Raw genomic sequence first — 20,692 nt, 5'->3', positions numbered from 1 at the left:
TGGGGTGGTGTAGAGAAAAAGCTACATTTGGTTAATCAAGACCACACTTGTGCCAAAACATCACACATCCTTGGATAACATTTTGAGTCATCAAAAGCCTAAAAAATGAATCTCTTTCAATTGCAGCAGGAATAAATAATCCCTAACCTATGAAAGCAGCCAATGGAACTCTGCCCAGTCTGTCTCTCCCTTAACACTTCCAGCCTCGCTCTACAATATAAGTCTCAATTTATTATAAAAATAAAATTAGGTGTCAAAAACTCATTGAAAAAGAGCTCATCTCCAACCATCAAATCAAGTCGACAATTATTTATATGTGTCATATTACAAGTAATAGATGTGGATGAATTTGAATCCAAGATGTGTTTAATATTCCAAATAACTCTGCAGCTTTTGAAAGGGAAACTAACCAAACCAATACATCCACATGCATGTTGAAAGACAAAAACAAATATATGATTAAGACTTCAGCTCTAGGTCTGCTGTGATACAAAGTCACAACTGAATAGGTTCATATCCACTTTGAACTTCTTGAATAAGTGGTTCTATTGGGTATGTGCTCCAACTTCTATTGGATCTCAAAAAGGTTTACCCAAACAGGACTATGCCTCAACACCACAAGAAATATCAATTCACTCCGTCCCTATCAAGAAGTCCTATGAATCTTTCACTTTGCAACAACGACAACAATACCCTTCAGGGTTGTTATCATCATGGCTAAAAAAGGCTGTGACTCCTTCTTGGCTTTGTCAGCCTTGGCTGACTCCTGCCGCTTTTGTCTCTTGCTCTGTCGTGAGTAACTGGAACAACGGACCCAATTTCACCAATTCCACCCACTCACTGGCAGCACAACAACCCATCAGCGATACAGTGAGTGTGTGCCTCTGTGCCTTTTCCTCTTCTGGCTCAATGGTCAAACGCCTCTCCTGTCCTGGAGAGACAAGATGATGACAAGCTTGTTTGTTTCCTGGGATCTCTAAGGCATTAAGCAGTCAGAGAACCATGAGTGCTGCTCATGACAGCAACCGTCAACATCTTGCTGGGACTCTCTACTAAAGAAGCATTTGACATCATGTTTGCCCATTGCTGGTATCAGAGGAGCTGTAGACCTGCAACCCCAGCCCCATCATTTGCTGTAGAACCAGCCCAGGGGGGATGCCCCGTGTGACCCTTTGGCCCCTTCATTTCAAAAAGCTGTCCATGTTCAAGTTACGTAGTGTAGGTTAGGGGTGATACAAATACAATCGATTCACTAAAGTATCGAGATATATAATTGGACGATTTAAAAAATGTATTTTTTTCCCCTGGGATCAATTATCGTGACGTGATATCCGTTCACAGGAAAAACAACCTTAGTGAACCGAGAGTTGCAGAAAGAGAAAAATTGCAGACAACGCATGCCTTGTTTTCTGGAAAGTCTTTCAAGTTATTAATGAAGATATAACTCTGTCTCATCTGCCAGTCTTTCTAAACCAGCTAATATATGAAGACAGATTGTTAAATGGGGAAGTTAGCCATCTGTTGTTTCATCCTTACTGTAATAAGATAACCCTAGGCTAGTTGTGGTTAAGTCAGTGCCATACAACCGTCTCACCTCTGTGAGATAGTAGGATATAGGTAGCTAAGGAGCTAATGAGCTGAAAAATGAACTGCTGAAGGGAAAGAAAGGAGTTCAGGGTTTTTCCTGGCTCAGAATGGGCCAATGGGGGTGACTATATGAGCTGTAGTAAACGTTCGACCCACGTATTACAGTATAGTCTGTGAGTCTGTATTACCTTATTTGACAAAAATCTGTGCATTTCCTGTTATTTCTGACCATTTTATAAAACATATTATCATTATGCTTAAGTTACTGAAACCCCAATTAAATCTGGTAAAGAATTTGTTTTTATTGCAACAGTGAAACATGGGAGGAGTGGGATTTTGAGGGAGAGGGGTGTAATGAGATTGGGAGAGGGAAGGTCACATCCTGCCAGTGCATTTCACCCTCTTCCTATGATGGCTGCTCTTTTCCTTTAAATTGTGTTTTCGTTTTACATACACATTTATTTGAGTTACTCAGGTATTATGTCAAATAATCACAGATTTAAGTCACTATCATTTGATCAGATCAGGAAATTGAGAAATAATAAAAATATATTTGCTGGCTATTAACACAGTGCTGTTTGACAGTCTGTGTGGAGAAGTTCACAGACTACAGCTGGCTGACGTAGAGATATTGAATGTTAATAAAAGCAGACACGGTGGAAAAGCGATCCCGACTCGGTCCATACGGATAGCGGATCAACCGTGTTCTGTTGCACATTTGCACTACAAGTAAACAGGTGCGGCCGGTGGTTGGCGTTCCGGTGTGTGTGTGTGTGTGTGTGTGTGTGTGTGCGTTTGCAGCCATGTATGTTGGTGTGTCTCGTCTCAGCGTGCCCCCGCGATGACCCGTCTGCAGACAGCAGAGGAGCAGGGACAAATAGCCGCAGCTAGCCTACATCATACGCGGTTTAGTATAGTTTTAACATAAATGTTTGGATGTTTGGATAAATATTAATCGTCATGAAGTGCATTGCTCTTTGAAATTAACACGCCAAACGGAAAATCAACCCGCATTTAGCGCTTGTGGGTGTCAGCGGAGTGTCCGGAACCAGTCAAAAAAAACTAACAGTCTATCAGCTGGCTATCCAGCGCGAGCCAGATGCATAAATGGATGAGAGGGGAGATGACTACTAAATCATAGACGTCGTATTTAAGTTTATGTTCTGCTTGTTCAACAGTTGTTAGATGTATTGATATTTTTAACATACATTCATAGAGGATTTGATTTGCGATTTGAATCGTCTTTTTTTTATTTTGGCACTCGTAATTTTCCTTTGGCGCTAGGTAAAACCTCTTTGGGGGGCGCCAAAGAATTCTCTATGCAGGAAAAACCCTGGAGTAGCCTGAGTGTTGAGTGTTTGATAGATTGTAAGAAAAAAATACATGCTAAAAAAGCAAAGACTGATTGACTAACATGAGGTGTCCCTTTTTTGAGGAAATATAACTCGAGATACTCTACTTCCTCTTCTTTTGTATGATTTGACTTTTGTTTTTGGTTAAAAAAAAATATTGCAAAAATGTAAACTGTGGAATCACAACACTTGTTGTATCTCAATACTTCAGAATCGCAATGCAAATCAATTCAGCAGCAAAGAATGGTGATTAAATCATATCAATCAAAAGCACTTTGTCCAAGCCCTAAAGTGAAGTGTAGTTGTTTCATTTAGAGTTATATTTAAAAAATCTAATGGACCTAAAATGAAATTGATTGTGCTCCCCTTCCACACATTGTATTCAACAGAACTCTTCACAAAGGTAAAACAAAAAACTTGCACTGCATTGCACCATTGTTGTCTACAGCGGTGGGATATGTTCAGATTTGCCTTCAAATGAGTATGAATCTTAACACATCTCAGTTCTCTCAACACATCCATCTGCAACACCGTAGGAGGAATCCTGCCTATTCATTCTGCCACAGTGATTTTCACACAATCATAGTTAGATATTTCACCCATCGCTTCCCTATCACAACTCCCCTCTCATTGGGGCTCTCTTGTCTTCACAACAGGACAGAGGATTAGAGCATAGCCGCAATGCCTCTATCCCTGTATGACTGCGCATTCACTCTCAGAGCACTTACACTGCACGTTCTAAGTTCTTAGGCCCCCCTCCTCTCTGCTAGATCAGACACTGGGATGAGGATTCAGAGATGGCAAACTGACAGTGATAACTAACTCTACACCCAATCCACAACAAGCGACATACGTCTTTTCCTTGTGCCCTTGCAAAATCCAGCATTGCCTGAATATTTTACTGTCCCTGCAGTCCTCAAGAAAACCATTAGACAGAGTCAACTCCACCATCTGTGGTGCATTTGTTTTTAACTAGTAATCATCTTGTAATGAATGTCACTGCTAACATATTGTTAGTGTCTCTTTATATTTAGAGAGTGCTTTAAAAATCTGAGAACAACAGACTGTAATACAAAAAGATGCATCATTTCAATAACAGTATTTGTTATCCCCATCAGGACATCTACCTTAACACAAGATATAAATCTCTATCAAAACAAGTTTGCTGTAATCTACAGAATTCTTTTTTTTTTGGACCTTAGTATGAGCTTTGCAAATTCTGCGTGTGTGAGTCAGACAAATCAAACGAGGAGCACTTCAGATTTTGGAGGAAACACAAGGCTCTGTAATAGATTTTGTTTAGCCAAGTTTACAGCTGCAGTGTACAAAAGGGTGTAACATCACTAACATCAAGTTTCTGATTAATGTTATACACGGCCACCAGCTGATATCTGCATGATAAATAAAGACACAATGAGATTAAACGCAGAAAAGACGAAGCAGAGTTTGCATCATCATCATTGTTGTCAGTCCCATCAACATTATTAAGTGTGTAGGTGTTTATGAAAGAGCTGGGTCTTTAGCTTTTTCTTGACGGTGGAAAAGGAGCTTGTACATCGAATGGTTGGTTATTCATTCCACCATCGAGGGGTGACAGAGGAGAAGATTCTAGCTAGAGACTTAGGGCCCTGATGTGAAGGTTGGACCAGCCACCCTTCGTTGGCAGAATGTCGTGGGCAGGAGGGAGTGTACACCTGGATGGGAGAGTTTATATTCAGACGACTTTACTAATTCCAGAAAGGCAATTCAGTTGGACAGCCTAATGAATCCTAGGTAGACTGCCTGGTCACACACTGCGGAGCTCCCTTAGAAACAGGTAGGTAAGCAGGAGCCGTTTTTGTTACTGTTTTGTAAGTGAACAGCAGGGTTGTACATTTGAGGGGGAAAAGCAACTGGGAGCCAGTGACGGATATGAATCAGCGGAGTGACGTGCTGTTTTGGGAAGGTTGAAGACCAGTCACGCTGCTGTGTTTTGGACCATCTGTAGAGGTCTGATTGTGCATGCAGGAAGACCTGCCAGTAAGGAGTCACAGTAGTCAGTACGTGCTATCACAATAGCCTGTACCAGGAGCTGTGTAGCATGCTCTGACAGCTAGGGTCTGATCTTGACTTCACCTTAATTATGTGTAATAACTTGGTGTTCAACATGCTCTGTTTACTTTGTATGTGTAAGTTCACTGGATATACATTTACCTAACTATTTTTAATTCTATTTTAATGATCAACTACTTCAACAATCAATCACTTTAATTGAGGTCTTAGCCACAATTAGAACAAGAAAACTGGTAGACCACAATTTATGTTTGATCAATGTTCGTACAGTGATCCCTGCACCTACCTCTTTGATTAAAAGTCTCAAAAGTTAAGGTTACTAGCCAGTTTCTCCTGAGGGAGTCAGAGGTGAACCGAGATCCCAAGTGAAAGGTCCAAATTACATTTTTCAAGATAAAGAAAGTTTGGAAGATACCCATTTGGTTGGGCAAACTTACACTGTTTCAGCCTCATATCAGGTAAACAGGAATAGTTTTTGATCCTCATCTATTCCATTAGACACACATTATAAAAGGATCTCCTCACAGCCAGAATGAAAAAAAGAACAAATAGATCAACCAAACGCATTTTCTAATATTGCAGTGCTGTTGTCAGGTTTGCTTCCTGCATCTATTGTATGGCGCATTCAAGTTTTGAATAGACACTGTAAGGCTGTCAGTCACTATCCGTGCATCCAACAAATCTGCTTAAAGCACAGAAGAGTGTGTTTGTGGTGCTTCTTGAGCACACAGGAATGACACGCCAATACTGTTTTCAGATCATTTTTGTACTTTGCATAATTTGAAGCTCATAAACCCTTATTGATCCATTGTTCACAGAATTTTGTCATGCAAGAGAGGAAGTTTAAACAAATGGAATGGTCAATGTTTTCATATTAACATTTAAGATTTGTTAGTCATGCATTGGTTTAGCAAACACTCAAAAGTACAGTAAGTAAGGAAGCCTTTTTGTTGCAGAGTGAATTCAATTGTTTTTATTTAGTCCAGAGCTAGTTAACTGGTTAAAATGCACAAAAACAACCTCTGTATGCAGTGCACACACTTCTCAGAACAGATGTTTGAATGCAGCTTATTTGCTTAGCACATGTGGTAAGTACATTAAATAACTGGCTGAACAAACTAAATTTGCCTGTATTGCTCAGTTCCAATCCTAATGACAACCTAATTACAATCTACTACTACATCTGTGGTTTTGCTTAATGCTACTAAGCTGGAAGTTTGGCTGACTGCCTTGATATATTCTAAACATGATCAAAGTACTTACAAAGTAGTTCTTAAATTGGATTGTACTCAAACAAAGAGTAGTACACATCGAAACTCGTATGGCCTCTGATCTGTGCTCTAGTCACTCATGTCAATAATGACAATGTTTTACTTACAAGGAGACTGATATTTTCACTGGCGGTCCCATGTAGAATCCATTGCTTTTAGTGTCAAATTAAAGGGGACAGTACCTGACATTTTAGGGTTGAATTGCATGTGTGAAGCCAGACAGTTAAATTTTTCACCTCTACTTTAACCAGAATTTTTTTGTGTCAGCCTCCATGTAATCGCTGCAAGAAATCAGGGCAGCCAATGTGTGAATGCAGCATGTAATATTCTGGAAAATTCACTGCGAGCAGATTGAAGACAGTGATGATGTTAATATCTTTGTGAACCTATTTGTCCATTAACGTAGCATTGATTTAAAAGAAAAAACTGTGATCATAGCATCGGACTCTGCTGCTTGTCCACGTTCTTGGCGTGCTGTTTAGTTCATGGCCCCTCCCTGTCTGACAGGGAAAATCCCTGGCTGTGAGGGACATGTATGAAGAGGCAACTCAGTAGGATTTCAGGAGGAATAGTCTGAAATGTTCAATGATTTACAATGACGAAAAAAATATATATTAATTCCTTTTTATAAAATATAAAGCATTCCGTAAAAGTATTCCTAGGCCTTTTAAAAGGCAACTCTAAAGTAAACACAATTTCCAACACAGCAGGGACAGTGCAGACAAATCAGCAGTGGGGTCTCAAAAACAGGAAGGTTATTTTCAAACAAACTACTGCCACACTACACACTGGCAAAGGTCAGAAATTATTTTGGGTAACAAATTACACAAAAGTTGTTTCTCTACGAGGCTGCCCACCAAAACCAAGAGCCAGAACCACACATCATTATCCTAAATCAGTCGGGCCCTAGTTATAACAGTAATAGAAATTATTCTGTAACAAATTTTGCCAAAATAAATATCAGTCATGAATTTGAAACACAACAGCTAAGTGGTACTGCATTTAAATCAGTACTTCTGGGGTGTCAAAGATTTACTCATAAAACAAAGCTTTACTGGACCTTTCATGCAAACATGCCACTGAAATGTAATATTATAGAGATGTTTTAATGCTTTGGCCTACCAATGTCACTGTACTTGTTGCATTTAAAGCCAAAGGCTTTCAATTTATTTTGTCAACAGGGTCCAAAGCATCATAAAGCTTCATCCACACATCACTACAGTATATCATTACCTTGAGTGTATTATTGCTTAAGGGCCTGGTATTGGTCTGAGAGGGCAAATGATTACACGAGAGCCTGACCAGACTCATAAAATAATGGTCATAATCTGACCACATCTTGGTCTAGAGGGTGATTTAAGAATTGAAAGCAGAATTAAATCCAGCCTACTGAGCCTCTTACACCTACTCTCATTATATATTAACACAATAATTACAGACATGAGAGAATCACTACACATCAACATGCTGACAACACCGCTCTCCAAAGATGCAATTTACCGCATCTTATGTAAATGTGGCATTTTATAAAACTTGCCTTTTGAAGATAGATTTAGATTTGTTGCAGTTTAGCCAGTGGCTGCATTATCTTAACATGCAGGTAAAAAAAATACAGGAATATAAACAGGCTGTCCCCCATGGTAGCTTAAGATTTACAGCCTGAGGCAAATTTGGAGGAATGTCTGGTTAAAGCAAAATTAATAAATGCAACACTTTTTCCAGACACGGTGCAAACTTGTAAATCAGAATACCTTTAAATTACAAATATGTAAAGGAACATCTGAGCTGTCTGCAGTGCAATATTTAGTAAATCTAGTATTTTCTATTATATTTTCCATAGTTAAATGAAAGTAGATGTCCTAAGAATGAGGGTATTCAAAAACTGCACTTAATATGAAATCAACAAAAAACACCTCAGGCATACTGCATATTCATTATTATTCAAACTAAGTACACAGACTGAATTTAGATTATGTATATGACAATGCTCCTGGGTAGATTTAAATGGAGTCTAACCTGTAAATTGTAGTCTTACAATAGGATTCTAATCTTGAGGGTAAGAGAAATCAATGTATAGCATGGCCTTGTTTGATCTGGGAGAGAAGGAATGATCCATAGCTTCCATTTCTTCTGAGATTTAATCGTTTTTCTCTGAACACTGGCGGTTTTATAACCCTCTATCAAGATTCAGAGGAAAGAAAAAGCTTAGGGCTCATTGCTGAAACTTTGAAGGAGGACAAATCAACCATGATAACAACCCTGGATACACTAAATCTAATCAATTATCTTCTAGTACTTGAAAATGTTTCATAGAAAGGATACAAAACCAGTGTTTCCCACACAGACAATCCCAGGTATATTAATGTTTTTAAATGTATTCATAAATTGCCACACGCACAAGAGAAATAGCAAGAAAGAGACAGAGAGTGACAGCGAGAGTGAGAGCGAGCAAGAGAGATGAGATGAGAGTATGTCCCCTCCTGTAAAGGCACTGATTGAGATGCAATGCTCATGTCAAAACTGAAGCTTCTCATGACTAGTTTCAATATTTTTCTGCAGCTGCTTGCTGACGATTCTGTCATGCAGTCGGAGTGGGACAAGACGCTGTGTGTAAGAGAAGTGCAGAGGTGTGTGTGTCAATAAAGTTTTTGTAAAACAATTTCAGCATGTCCCTGTCAACATTAAAACTTCTCAGTTTCCTTAAAAAGGAATAAGACGTTGTTGAGCCTTTGCATTGGTGCTGGCCTTCCACGTACATTGGTCATCAATAATCATGCCAAGATACTTTTATTCCAGTACAATTTCAATAGCAGTGTTGTTCATTATTAAAGGGGAGAGAGTTGAATGTCTTCTAAAATCAATAATAATTTATTTTGTTTTCTGTGTGTTTAAAATCAATGAGTTGTCCGTACACCAGATATAAAAGTGATAAATCTCAGTTCTGTAACTCGTTTGATTAGGAGCCCTTACATAGCAACATGATTTAGATAATATACAGGTTAACTGGTTAACTTCCATACTGCCTCACAGCCAATAGATCTGTATCTTAAAACTTTATTTTAAACTGGCTTATAGCATTTGTATTGTTGTACATGTATTTTAATGTATCCTCATATAGTGTTATGGGGTTTTATGTAACCGAATGTTGTACATTTTAATCTGTTTGTTTACACAAAGGCCCAACTGGGCACACGAGTTGGAAATTAGCAATAGCTATGTACTCTTTATGCAGCACATCAGTTTCATGCTTTGTATTGAAATTATGTTAAATTGCATTGTCCCTATTAAAATAAATAAATTCAAATTCAAGAACAGTGTTAAAGGAAGATGAGAAATCAGCAAAGACTTAAGGCACATAAGATGACGTTGTTTGCAAATGTAACTGTTGCAACATCTACATCTCCCTTTGCTCAGTATGCAAATTGTAAAGCATTCATTTGACTGTCAGTTTCAGACTTTAAGCCAGATAATACGTACAATATGCTTCCTATGAGATTTTAGAATCCACAGTGCGCTCTAATGAATGGAGTCAATGATCAATGGAAAATTGGACCGACTGAATGCCTTGCCCAGGCATAACGTTAGCATGTCGGGCACAGCCATACATTACCCAAAATGCAAGCAGCAGGGTTTGCCATCCTCAAACTGGTTGCTGGTTAAAATTGACTTAAGACTTAAGAAATGATCTTTTTTTTTTCTTACTTTTTACATTTTGAATCGATTCAGAATTGTTAAAATTAATATTAGCATAGAAATATGTTTGGATCACCTTGTGGGACAGGATAAACAAACCAGAGAAAGAGATTATGAGCGTATAGTAGAAGGAAACACACTCAATATGCACAACCTGGCAGCCAGCATGCCATTAGGTGAGCAATTTACTGCCAACTCAGTTAAATATTTCAATACTCAAATAGTAGTTTTACAAATGTGCCCCATGTGCAAGTGTAACAATATTGCCCAGAGATAGGGATATGTCTAAACAAATGAGATTGCACTGGCTTGTAATCCAATAACACTCCCCAGGCTTTCTCAGGCCAGGTCCCATGTGAGAAATTATTTTTCATTGACAAATGCATGGAATATTATAAAATGTGACCTCAGGGTGTGCAAAATTACAAGCTCCTAAACATACATGTCATTAAAATATATTAAATTTGAAACCTTAAAGTATATAAGCATACAGCAAAACATAAGAAGTAATGTAAAAAAATGCATTCAAACACTTACAGTTTTAGAGGCAGTGAAAATATACTGGATGACCATTTCTCTCTTTGTGCTGAGGTCCTTTTCTCTCAAAGGAGTCTTTTTTTCTTCACTCAGGTTCATGTCCTCCTGTTAAAACAAAAGGAAGAGAAAAGAGGAAATATTTTTCAAAATGTAATCCTTAATATTCTTGTTTCTTTGTATCAACCTCTGGCTTTGCTTTTTTTCTGTGTATTAAAAATTGCAATACTTTGGTGTTATTAGTCTTGTTTGCACAGACAGTTGAATCTTTCACCAGATTATTTATGTTTCCCCATTAACCTTTAACTTGGATTTAATTATTTATTTGCCATATTTATCAGAATATTTAATTAAAATAAATTAAATAAATGGGATCCCAATTCTTTAAAAGAATAAGACAGCACTGAATTCATAATTTTAGCCTTTTTCATTTTGAGAGAGAAATCTATCGTGTTAGAAAGTAAGCCTGTTGCTTTAAGAGTGATGCTTAAATTGCTTTTTGAAACAAGATAGCTGTTATAAGAGTGCCTATCGGTCTACCCATTCTCATAAACAATGTCTGGTGGTAGTCAGCCCCAAAAGACTCACACAATTTAATGTCGGGTGGTTATGAACCAGCTCATGTTAAGTGTTTTGCTTCCATGGAAGACAAATTCCTGACAAGTGAATACAAGTTAACAGTCGTACATCAAGCAGCCAAACAATATGGTGTAATGGGTTATCCTGATATCATTTCAAAGATTTATTGAGCATTTTGTCATAGAAAATCTTTCCATGTTTATGACCATACCATCATCTTTTCAAACAGAGCCAAGATCTCTTTTTCCGAGGTGATCTTTGATGAAACCTCTTCAAACTGATGTGACGAGGATGATGAAGAAATGGTCCAATCATTAGTGTTGTGTTTAGACTGCAACAAGGGTGGTCGCTCCTTTTTACTACCCGGGATCCGAATGCTGGCGAATCTGTCCAGCTGTACACACAAAAAAAAATGAGAAAGAAACACTTTTAAAAACAGATCAACAGTCTCAAGAATATTTAGCAGAAAAAGTTGAGATACAAAAGTGATGAGTTAGATTATGGGCCTATATAAACAGTCAGTGTTTCCCCTAGGTTTAGAGCTCTGGGTGGGCGGGGGGGGGGTCCTGCGAGTTGTTCCCGCAACTCCCGTTTCTGAGCGCACCTGAATGTATCTCTCATTGTCTGAGGACCCCTGAATGCAGCATGCTAACAGCGTATCCCCTGAGTAACGGCAGAGAGAGAGACATGCCCAGAAAAGTCTGAAGTCAACTAAGCCGACTTCTTTATTTTCTGATGCTTCTTACGGACTTTTTATTATTGCGTGTGCGTTCTTCAGACACAACCACACACACCCAGGCCTCCGCTGGTGAGAGTGTGCACGCAAGTGTCTGTGTGTGTGTGTGTGTGTGCGAACGTGTATGTGTGTATGTGTGTGCATCGGGGGGAAACTCCGCCGTGCACGACACAGAGAGCAGAGGAGAATTGTAAACATGCAACCATGTAGAGACAGAAATGACATGCCGAAATGTAAATAAGATAGATAACATAAGGCTATTTAGTTTGTTTAAGGTATCCTTATGACTTCTGTTCTGGCACTATATATCTGGCACTATATAGAAAATAAAATGAACTTGACCATCAAGGGGGGCGGGGGGTGCCGTTGGGGGGGCAGGCCGCCCCCCTAATATAATGGTAGGGGAAACACTGAACAGTTAGTACTCAAAACACAGAAGACAAAACAATTAGCCTGTTAATGGGTTAGGTTAGAAACGCGCTGCCATTTGTGAGAAAACTATGTTAACAAAGTGCATACACATTATATCTGTTTCATTATGTAGAAAACATGATGTAGACTCAACAAAGACATTAGTCAGGAAAGAGAGGTGTCATGCTCTATGATGTGAATGAACACAATGGCATGAAATCATGACCAATATCACTCAAAAAAAGAATACTGGACAATTTTTAGAGAAGAGATATTAGATGTTACAGAGATTAACAACCAGGAGAAAATAAATAACACAAATGTCGCAAAATCTTACCACATCATCTGTGATGGTTTTAAAGGGTAAGTGCTACATGAGGGGAACAAAGAAAATATATCAGGAAATATGAAGCAACAACGTCTATTATATTTTGCCCTAGAGCAGCCTATGTTGAGGTATGCAGTGGCTATCATGGACTTAATCCTCAGGTAAAAAACATACCAAGTGTGTGCACTTTCCCCAGGAGCATTTACAATTTTACCAAGCACAGTAGTTGGGTGCCAACAAACTTTCTCTCCAACAACAAAATCCTTTTTGGGGCACCCAGTGGTGTAGTTCAACAGATTATTAAGCCCATGTTTAAAAGTAAAAACCTAAGGGGTGTTTCAGTTGACATCGCCAACAGTCTTTAAGCAATAAACTTGTACTTAAAGAATACTTCTCTAACAAGCCCTGTCTACAAATTATAAAGGATCCACTTGTGCAGTGAAAGAGGACACTGGCAGTTTGCCTGTTTTTATCTGTGAGTAACAGCTACCTCAGTCAATGTCTGCTGTGTAAGTTCGGTCTCCTGCTCTAGCAGATCTTTTGTTTTGTTTCTTCCTGCAGACTTCTTGGGAAGTTGCCATGTGTACTCCAAACAGGTGCAAAAGAGGGAAATGTGACCCAAATATGGAAGGAGAAGTAAATACATGAAAAGGTCAAATTGAAGTTCGGATTATGTTAAAGCAGGGCTGAAAGTGGTTTGTCCGCCTCAATGATAACTTCAGACCGTACAGATCCTCAGATAAATAAATTAATACACATCAGTGTTAAAATGTTTAAATTGGTTTAAATGCAAACACGTTTCTAAATTGTCATCACTATAAGAACAAAATCCCACTCAAAGATGGGGAAAATAATTCCTACTTGGGATCTAGGTCTCTGATTTACAGTTCTTCCCCTGCACACTATTAGCCCTGAACAGTATAATAAGAGATACAACAGTAGTCTAGTCGTCCTGTTTTGTCCCTGCAGAATTAATGGAATGGAACATCAAAATGGCAAATGTAAAATGAATGAATAGACATTATGCCACCTCCTGTTCTTTTTCATCATTTTTATCATTTATCAAATCTGACATTCTAAAATTTTACTGCATGTTTTATGCCATCCAGCAGGACCTCAGCAGCTTTTTGTCCCAGCTGTTGCACTCTAATGCACAGCAATAACACGTCTCTGCAATTAAGTATGTCTGTGCAGCTTGTTCCCAGTGTGGGCCTAATATATGTAGGACATATTATGTAGGCTAAAACAAACATCAAGATGTTCAGATTGTATTCACCAAGTCTCACTGCTGCATCCAAACAAGAAAGAATCCACAGGTGGCTTTTACAGGACGCATGCAGTGTAATTGTCGATAGCGCTACACTGTCGGAGGGCAATAGAACCTCCACAACAGGACAGTGTACACATGACATGTCTACAGAGGAGATTGTGCTCAGCTAGAGGCAAAAAAAAAGCGTGCTGAGAACACATCCTGTTTTGCAAGAGATTCATACTGTGAGCAGCTTGCTGGAATAAAAAAAACTGTTAATGTCAAAATAAAAAAAGCCTAGCAGCTGTATAAGAATTACTTATAGTGTTCGAATACCAATTAAATGTGGGCGACCAGGAGTAGAAGGGGAGTGTTACATGTTAAATCAATAAGACAATCTGAAACCAAATTGTATTAGTAAATATGTTTATAAGTTTATTTGTCCTTTGCAGGCCAAAGATTTGTTTTTCCTTAATTCTAAAATGCAAGTTATTAAGTTACACCTTTATTTTATAAATTCTTTAGATGCACTACCGTGTTGGATGAAAAATTGATCTGAAGATACGTTATCACTTTGAACATCTTTTGATCAAATATCTAACACATCAATCATGAAAATCACTGTCAAATTACACATAATAATTAAATAATGCATTATCTAAAGTCCTACACCTTAGCAAATTGAGATTTGGGTGAAAAGGGAGTAAGCAGTAACTTTTCAAGGCTGTCCCCTACTAGCCATCTATATTCACAATTAGAACTGCAGGCGAGGACATGGCCTCACCAGAATTCAGTACATTTTCAAGGCGACAAAGATGGTCAGATAAAAGAAGTCGAGCAGGGCTATTTACTGCGCAGGACAAAGTTTCAAAAGGGCCCTCAAAGTGCTTCAGACAAGAAACGTCACAGGGCTCAACATTGTAGTTCCGGAAGTTAAAGTCCCATTCATTTTCCCTGTAGCAGATTTAATTAGAAGCCATTATGTCATAACTATCCAAGATAGACTTACCACGAGCTACCTGAGTGTGAAACGCTGGTATGCTCCTATAGAAAACACAACTTTGTATGATATCAACCTCGTTTTAAAAATAAGAAAATAACTACACTGCCCATGAGCATGGAGTTTCACAGCAACGTCTCTGATTGGTGGAGTTTGCTGTTACCATGGCAATGTTTCCTGCCTTACAGCGTCGTATGTGAATGGATAGTTATGCTGCGTTCCATTTACCTCGGAACTCGGAACTGGGAATGACGTCACACCCGAGTTAACTGCGTTCCAGTTGCAAGTCGGAAAAGCAACATGGACGCCTCTAGGACTACCTTTGTTTTGTTAGCCAATACCAGACGATAACAACACACTACGTGATAGTTTCTGACCACAGATAACATGACAACACCTCCACAGAGAGAACTTACACAATACCATCGGTGTGATTGATTTAATTACACAAAAATACGACTAAACTGCTAATAAACACAACCGTTACAGATTAAACATCCCTGTCGATGCACGTAGCAGCCATATCGGATCTGAACTCGGGCTACTGAAGATTCTCCGAGTTTCCTAGTCAGAATTCCAACTTCAGGGGGCATTCCTGATGACGGATCAGACCGGCAACTCGGAATTTCCGACTTCAGAAATCAAATGGAACGCAGCATCATACTAACAGCCAGGCTAGCAAATGAGTTAGCTAAGACAAAATGTACTGATACTTGTTATGCCGCAGTGAATGTAATTTATATATTCACACAACACAAAATACAATATATTACAACACTTGTAGTCTCAACTCTATAACAATGACAAAAGTTACATTTAAGAAGAAGCGATGTCAATCGGTTGTGGGACGGGTAGTTCCTTGACTCCAAAAACAAAACATGTACACAGTCTTGTACTTGTACCTTTGCCTTTTTCAGTTTTTAATGATGTTGTTGTGCCTAATCAAATGTATTTAGTCACAACTCAAGAGTATTGGGATAGCTGGTTGCCTCTATAGATTTTTCTATAGCCTAACCAAACAAACCGACAACAGTGTTTCCCCTACCATTATATTAGGGGGGCGGCCCTAAGTGTTTGTTAGAGAGAACGCTGTAAACCTTTTTTCAGGATCTCACTAATGCAAATCTTTCATTTCAATGGACAAAATAGAAGCCCTGACAACAGTCATTTGTCAACGTTGGTGAATTCATTTTACTTTCCGCTATCACCCTGCTCATTTAATTAAACTGTGATAACATCTTTTTCAATTAACTGAGACAAGTAACCCACAACTCGGAGGGACCGCTGATTTGTAAAACACTGCACACATAATCAACAACAGAAATTTGTGAGGTAAACACTGAAAGAGAGTACTTCATGGAGGTGAGGAACAGCAACAATTAAATACTTCAAGACCCAACCCAAACCAAGAAAGCATCTAAAGACATCAGATTAGGAAATGTAATTCATGAACACAACTTCTAGCTGTTTTGAATATTTTTGTTTTAGGACACACAGCAACTGAATAAGCCTAGAAAGTCTATAAAAACCTATCACTAAGAAAATCAACTATTGCACAGGGCTCATCTTAACAAATGAAGGATGATTTTTTTTGTTTTACTTCCTAATGAGTTGTTTGAAAAAAGCTAATGTGTTTTTATGTCAAATTTTCTTTCATGACTTTTGACAGCAACATAAACATGTCCTGCAGAAATCCCCACGTAAATTATCTCCTTACCATTTCAGCACTACCTCACAGATAGTATCATAGGCCACGACTGAAAAGCCATTCAGCAGAGTAACTTTGGGGGGGAGGGGGGGCTGAACAATCAGCTTGAGGTTAATAGGGCAGATAAATGAAATGCTTATTTATCCTCAAGTCATTCACAGTTCCTCATTTGGGCATCAATGGTCAGCTTCCCTTCCCATTAACACTAAGACACTGTACAAAATAAGTGATACAAAAAAAAGAAATTAAACATCCATTACATTAATAAGACCCTAAAAAAACCTATGTAAAGCTCAGACAGACAACCAAATGAGTTGGGATGTTAAAAAAGCACAGTCCAGTTTATCTTATTACCAACCTATACTTTGGACTCTGATAAGAAGGTAGAACAGCGCATTAACATGTCTTCTGTTCCATTATTTCGTTAGAGTTTAAAAGGCAGCTCCAAAAACAGCCTTACACATAAAAAAGGACTTTAATATACTTTCTAACAATTATATAGTGGTATTACAGTGCCACCTATTGAGCTGAAAGTTAATGTAACATATTATACCAGTGCTGTTTACTGCAATCTTTTCAGTTACATGTTATAAATGTTGTTAACAATATCATCTGATGAAAGAGTAGGACTAAAGGTGTCAAGGCTAGGCTGTACTATCACAGGAACATGTTCTGTATGCATCTCTCAGCTTGAATAAGTAACAAGATGTTCTTTGCCTTTGTGTCTCTGGCAGTTAAACATTAGAAAACTGTTTGGAGAGGTTTTTTTTTTTTTAATTCACAGTTCTCCTGGAGGCATGATGCCCTCAGTGTACTTTGCTGTCTTTTCAAGATATTGTATTAAAGAAGAAAAAAAACAGAACAGTACCTAACACTTTTGTCAGCCGAGTGAAAATGTTTGGCTCATGTAAAGAAGAATTTTAAATATTCAAAACACTAAGAAAGGTCAGCACAAAAAAAAGTCTAGTACTCAAAGTAGTATGTCAGTTTAGATAACTAGGTAATAAAAAGGTTGGATTTTGGACAAAATACTCTAGAAAAAGCTAGATCCACATGACATAGGACATTTTTTGGATGTGTGATTACATTTATTAGAGCCCGACTGATTAATCGGCCGGACGATAATATTGACCATTATGAGCCTATTCAGTATCTATGGGTATCGGCTACTTTAATCGTCCTGAACTTTCAACCAGGGCTGCACAATAAATTGTATTTTCAATGTCATCACATTAAGACCATGTGTGATAAAAACCCATCGCAAAAGTGTCCCTGAATCACAATAAGTAAAATGCATTTTATTTTCATGCACCACTCTCTTATTAAGTTGTTTCTTATATATGGGCTCTTACAAATGAATGAGGAGGGCTTTTGGCAAACTATGTACACCCATAGACTATACGTGTAAAGAGAGAGGGGTGATATTCCCAACATTTAACATCCTCTTATCAGAAGCATGATGACAACTCAACAATCAGCATGGCAGCAGCACAGACATTATCCACTGATCAGAACTGTGAGTGCTTGTTGAATTATTTGCTAGTAAGTGGACCTTTGCACAAGTTATTCTTTAGCATGAGATTCTTCACAAACTGCATGTACTCTCATGTCACTATTTCCCTTCCATTATTTGTCATCTTCATTTTAAACTGGTTTACTTCTTATAAGTATTTTATGACCTCACATTACAATACTAGTGTTTTAATATTACAATGTTATTTTAAATAAATTCGGAATTTGATAAGGGAAGAGTAATGATCAGATGTTTCACATGTTTTGTGTCAAGCAAAAGCATAAAATAATACACCTTTCTTAAATAATGAAAAACATTCACCAAATACCAAATCAATTCTAACATTCTCTTAAATTTTCTGATCAAAAGATCATTCGATTTTTTACTTTGTATCTGCAATTGTGTGTCTCGACCCTTTCAGAATGACACTGTGCGTTGATGAAGCTAAGTACTTAACACCCATCTTAGTAGGTGAAAGGTGTTTCTGTTTTGGTTATTAAATGTTAGACATTTAGACAACAGCTCATTGGGGAAAAGATGCAGTCTTGTAATCATTTCTACCCAGAAATGTACTCAACAGAAGACTAGTACATTTGAAAGGCACCAGAAAGGAAATAACTGGTACCAGAACTCCCATAAGAATGGGGTTAAATGCAGGTTGAGGATTCCTTAAGAAGATCTGTGTCACATACCTCTTCTGTCTGAAAGGAGGAAGTGTGAGTCTGTGTGTGTGTCTGCCTGAGCCTGTTTGGTATTTACAGACACCTGACTGTTTTGACAATTAGACCTCTGATTGAGAAAAACTATAATGCTACTTTTTTGACTGAAGATCGCCACATTCCTTTATTATAAGGAACAATACAGCAGACAAATTCAAGGCAGACACAATGTTGGTTGCTTCGTAGAAAGCTCCTGGATTAGGTTAAGGGCTAAACCCCTGTGCTAATTATAACCTTTTGATTTCCTTCCTGCAAACAAACAACTTGTCAAGGTCACTGTTTACAAAGAAAAGTCTAACATGCCCATGGCTGCAATGTGTAAGAGCTTTCTTAACATTGAGGGAGATAGTGAAAAACTATTTTTCAGCACACAACAGAAAATGTGTAGAGTCAGTACACAACCCATCTCCACCATTGTTCACCTCCTGCTGTGTAAGACCTTCATTTCTTAAGGTGTGATAAGTCTGAAAAGCCAGTTTATAAACAGTCTTAGTTACTGTAAGAATAGAGTTAATTCAACCAATGTGGCGTTGCATGTGCATACCTCTCCCTAAGAGAGGGAGAGGTATGCATATGCACTCAACAAGAAAATACATGGAAAAAGTTATGCTGACACGTTTCCTTATTTTTCCACTTACATATTTGTTCCATTTGTGTGTGTGTGTGAGAGAGCGAGAGCGAGAGAGAGAGAGAGAGAGAGTATGAGCTGCTAAATATGTTAATGATTGTCACAAACTGAGACAAAATACACTACATGTTTCATAGAAATACACTGTAAAGATAATTCATGTTATTGTTAATGTTTTTTATTCATATTTGTTATATTTGTTTACTGTATATATTGTAATCATTGGTTGTTCAAAATGTTTTCTGTACTGCTTTGGCAACATAGATTGTTGATCTGTCATGCCAATAAAGCTCATTTGAATTGAATTGAATTGAATTGAATTGAGAGAGAGAGAGAGAGAGAGAGAGAGAGAGAGAGAGAGAGAGAGAGAGAGAGAATATGGTAGGCCTAATAATTTTGACAGGACCTAAAAAGGGGGACACAATTTGGAAGAATGTAATAAACCCAATGTAGCCTAGTTGTAGACTATTGTCGAATAGTTTTTTGTACAATACAGTTAAATAATAGAGAAAAACGTTGGTACATCTCGTATAATACTTACAAATTTTGGCTTACGGTCTCCTTCTTCATAACTTGAAGTACTTGAACCTTTCTTCTTCTGAGGTTTGCTGTCTCGTCCGGTGGTCGATTCAAATCGGTGACTATAACTCTCCATGTTGTAAACCCTAAATTGAGTTAACCTAATGAATGAAAGGTAGGCACACCCAATGAAGACACGAGCGGAATTGTCTAACACTAAATATTTACATTACCACTTTCGTTTGAAATTAGCCGCCAATGCTGGTTAAAGCATATAAGTGAATGGCACTGGGTTCGTTAAAACCAGAGGTGTCAAAACCAAAATTGTCCAGGCTTCAGTCTTCAACAGACCGTTTTGCTAGCTAGTACGTTTGCTAAACTATCATTCTGGCTTTACCTCGCGCTAATCCAATTTGTGGACTGTCACGTAACACTTGAGTTTCCGCTGACAAAAGCAATACGGCGAACCACTTCACGGTTTCTTCACAGACGAATATTACCCAGCCGTAACTTCAAATCTACACAATTATTTTAAGCAGGAGTGGAAGCTCTTCTTGCAAGATAAATGTAAACGGTAGATACTTTTTGACAGACCCGCGCAATGATGATATCAGTTCCGCGTGTTTAATCCAACCAATAGCAGCCACTGAGCGGCACAACACTGAATCGTGATTGGCTCAGCTCCCTATGTTTACAGTTTGATAAGTATTTGATTGGCCACAATGAGCTGTCAATCAGTTCGACTTCGTTTTGGGGTTGTTCGTTATATAAAACCCGAATCTCCCGTCGGAACAATGTGTTTTTGGGATTAAG

The 20,692-nt window shown here is 38.2% G+C and overlaps 1 protein-coding gene across 3 annotated transcripts in view; it reads right to left on the bottom strand.

Moving 5' to 3' along the window:
* Positions 1-20,472, bottom strand: part of LOC132972636 (protein diaphanous homolog 3-like) — a 167,446-nt gene extending 146,974 nt beyond the window's left edge. For 2 of the 3 annotated variants that reach the window (XM_061035619.1, XM_061035634.1), the window contains exons 1-4: positions 19,902-20,472; positions 12,553-12,585; positions 11,280-11,462; positions 10,493-10,597 (exon numbers count right to left, since the gene is read on the bottom strand). In XM_061035619.1, the coding sequence (XP_060891602.1) occupies positions 10,493-10,597; positions 11,280-11,462; positions 12,553-12,585; positions 19,902-20,015 (435 nt within the window). In that variant the 5' untranslated portion in view covers positions 20,016-20,472. The remainder of the gene's footprint in view (positions 1-10,492; positions 10,598-11,279; positions 11,463-12,552; positions 12,586-19,901) is intronic. The other variant, XM_061035628.1, reaches the window with a different exon arrangement.
* Between the last annotated feature and the right edge of the window lie 220 nt (positions 20,473-20,692).

The sequence above is a fragment of the Labrus mixtus genome, chromosome 1, assembly GCF_963584025.1.
Source record: "Labrus mixtus chromosome 1, fLabMix1.1, whole genome shotgun sequence".
In the NCBI taxonomy this organism is placed as follows: domain Eukaryota; kingdom Metazoa; phylum Chordata; class Actinopteri; order Labriformes; family Labridae; genus Labrus; species Labrus mixtus.
This window is presented reverse-complemented; position numbering and strand designations above follow the sequence as displayed.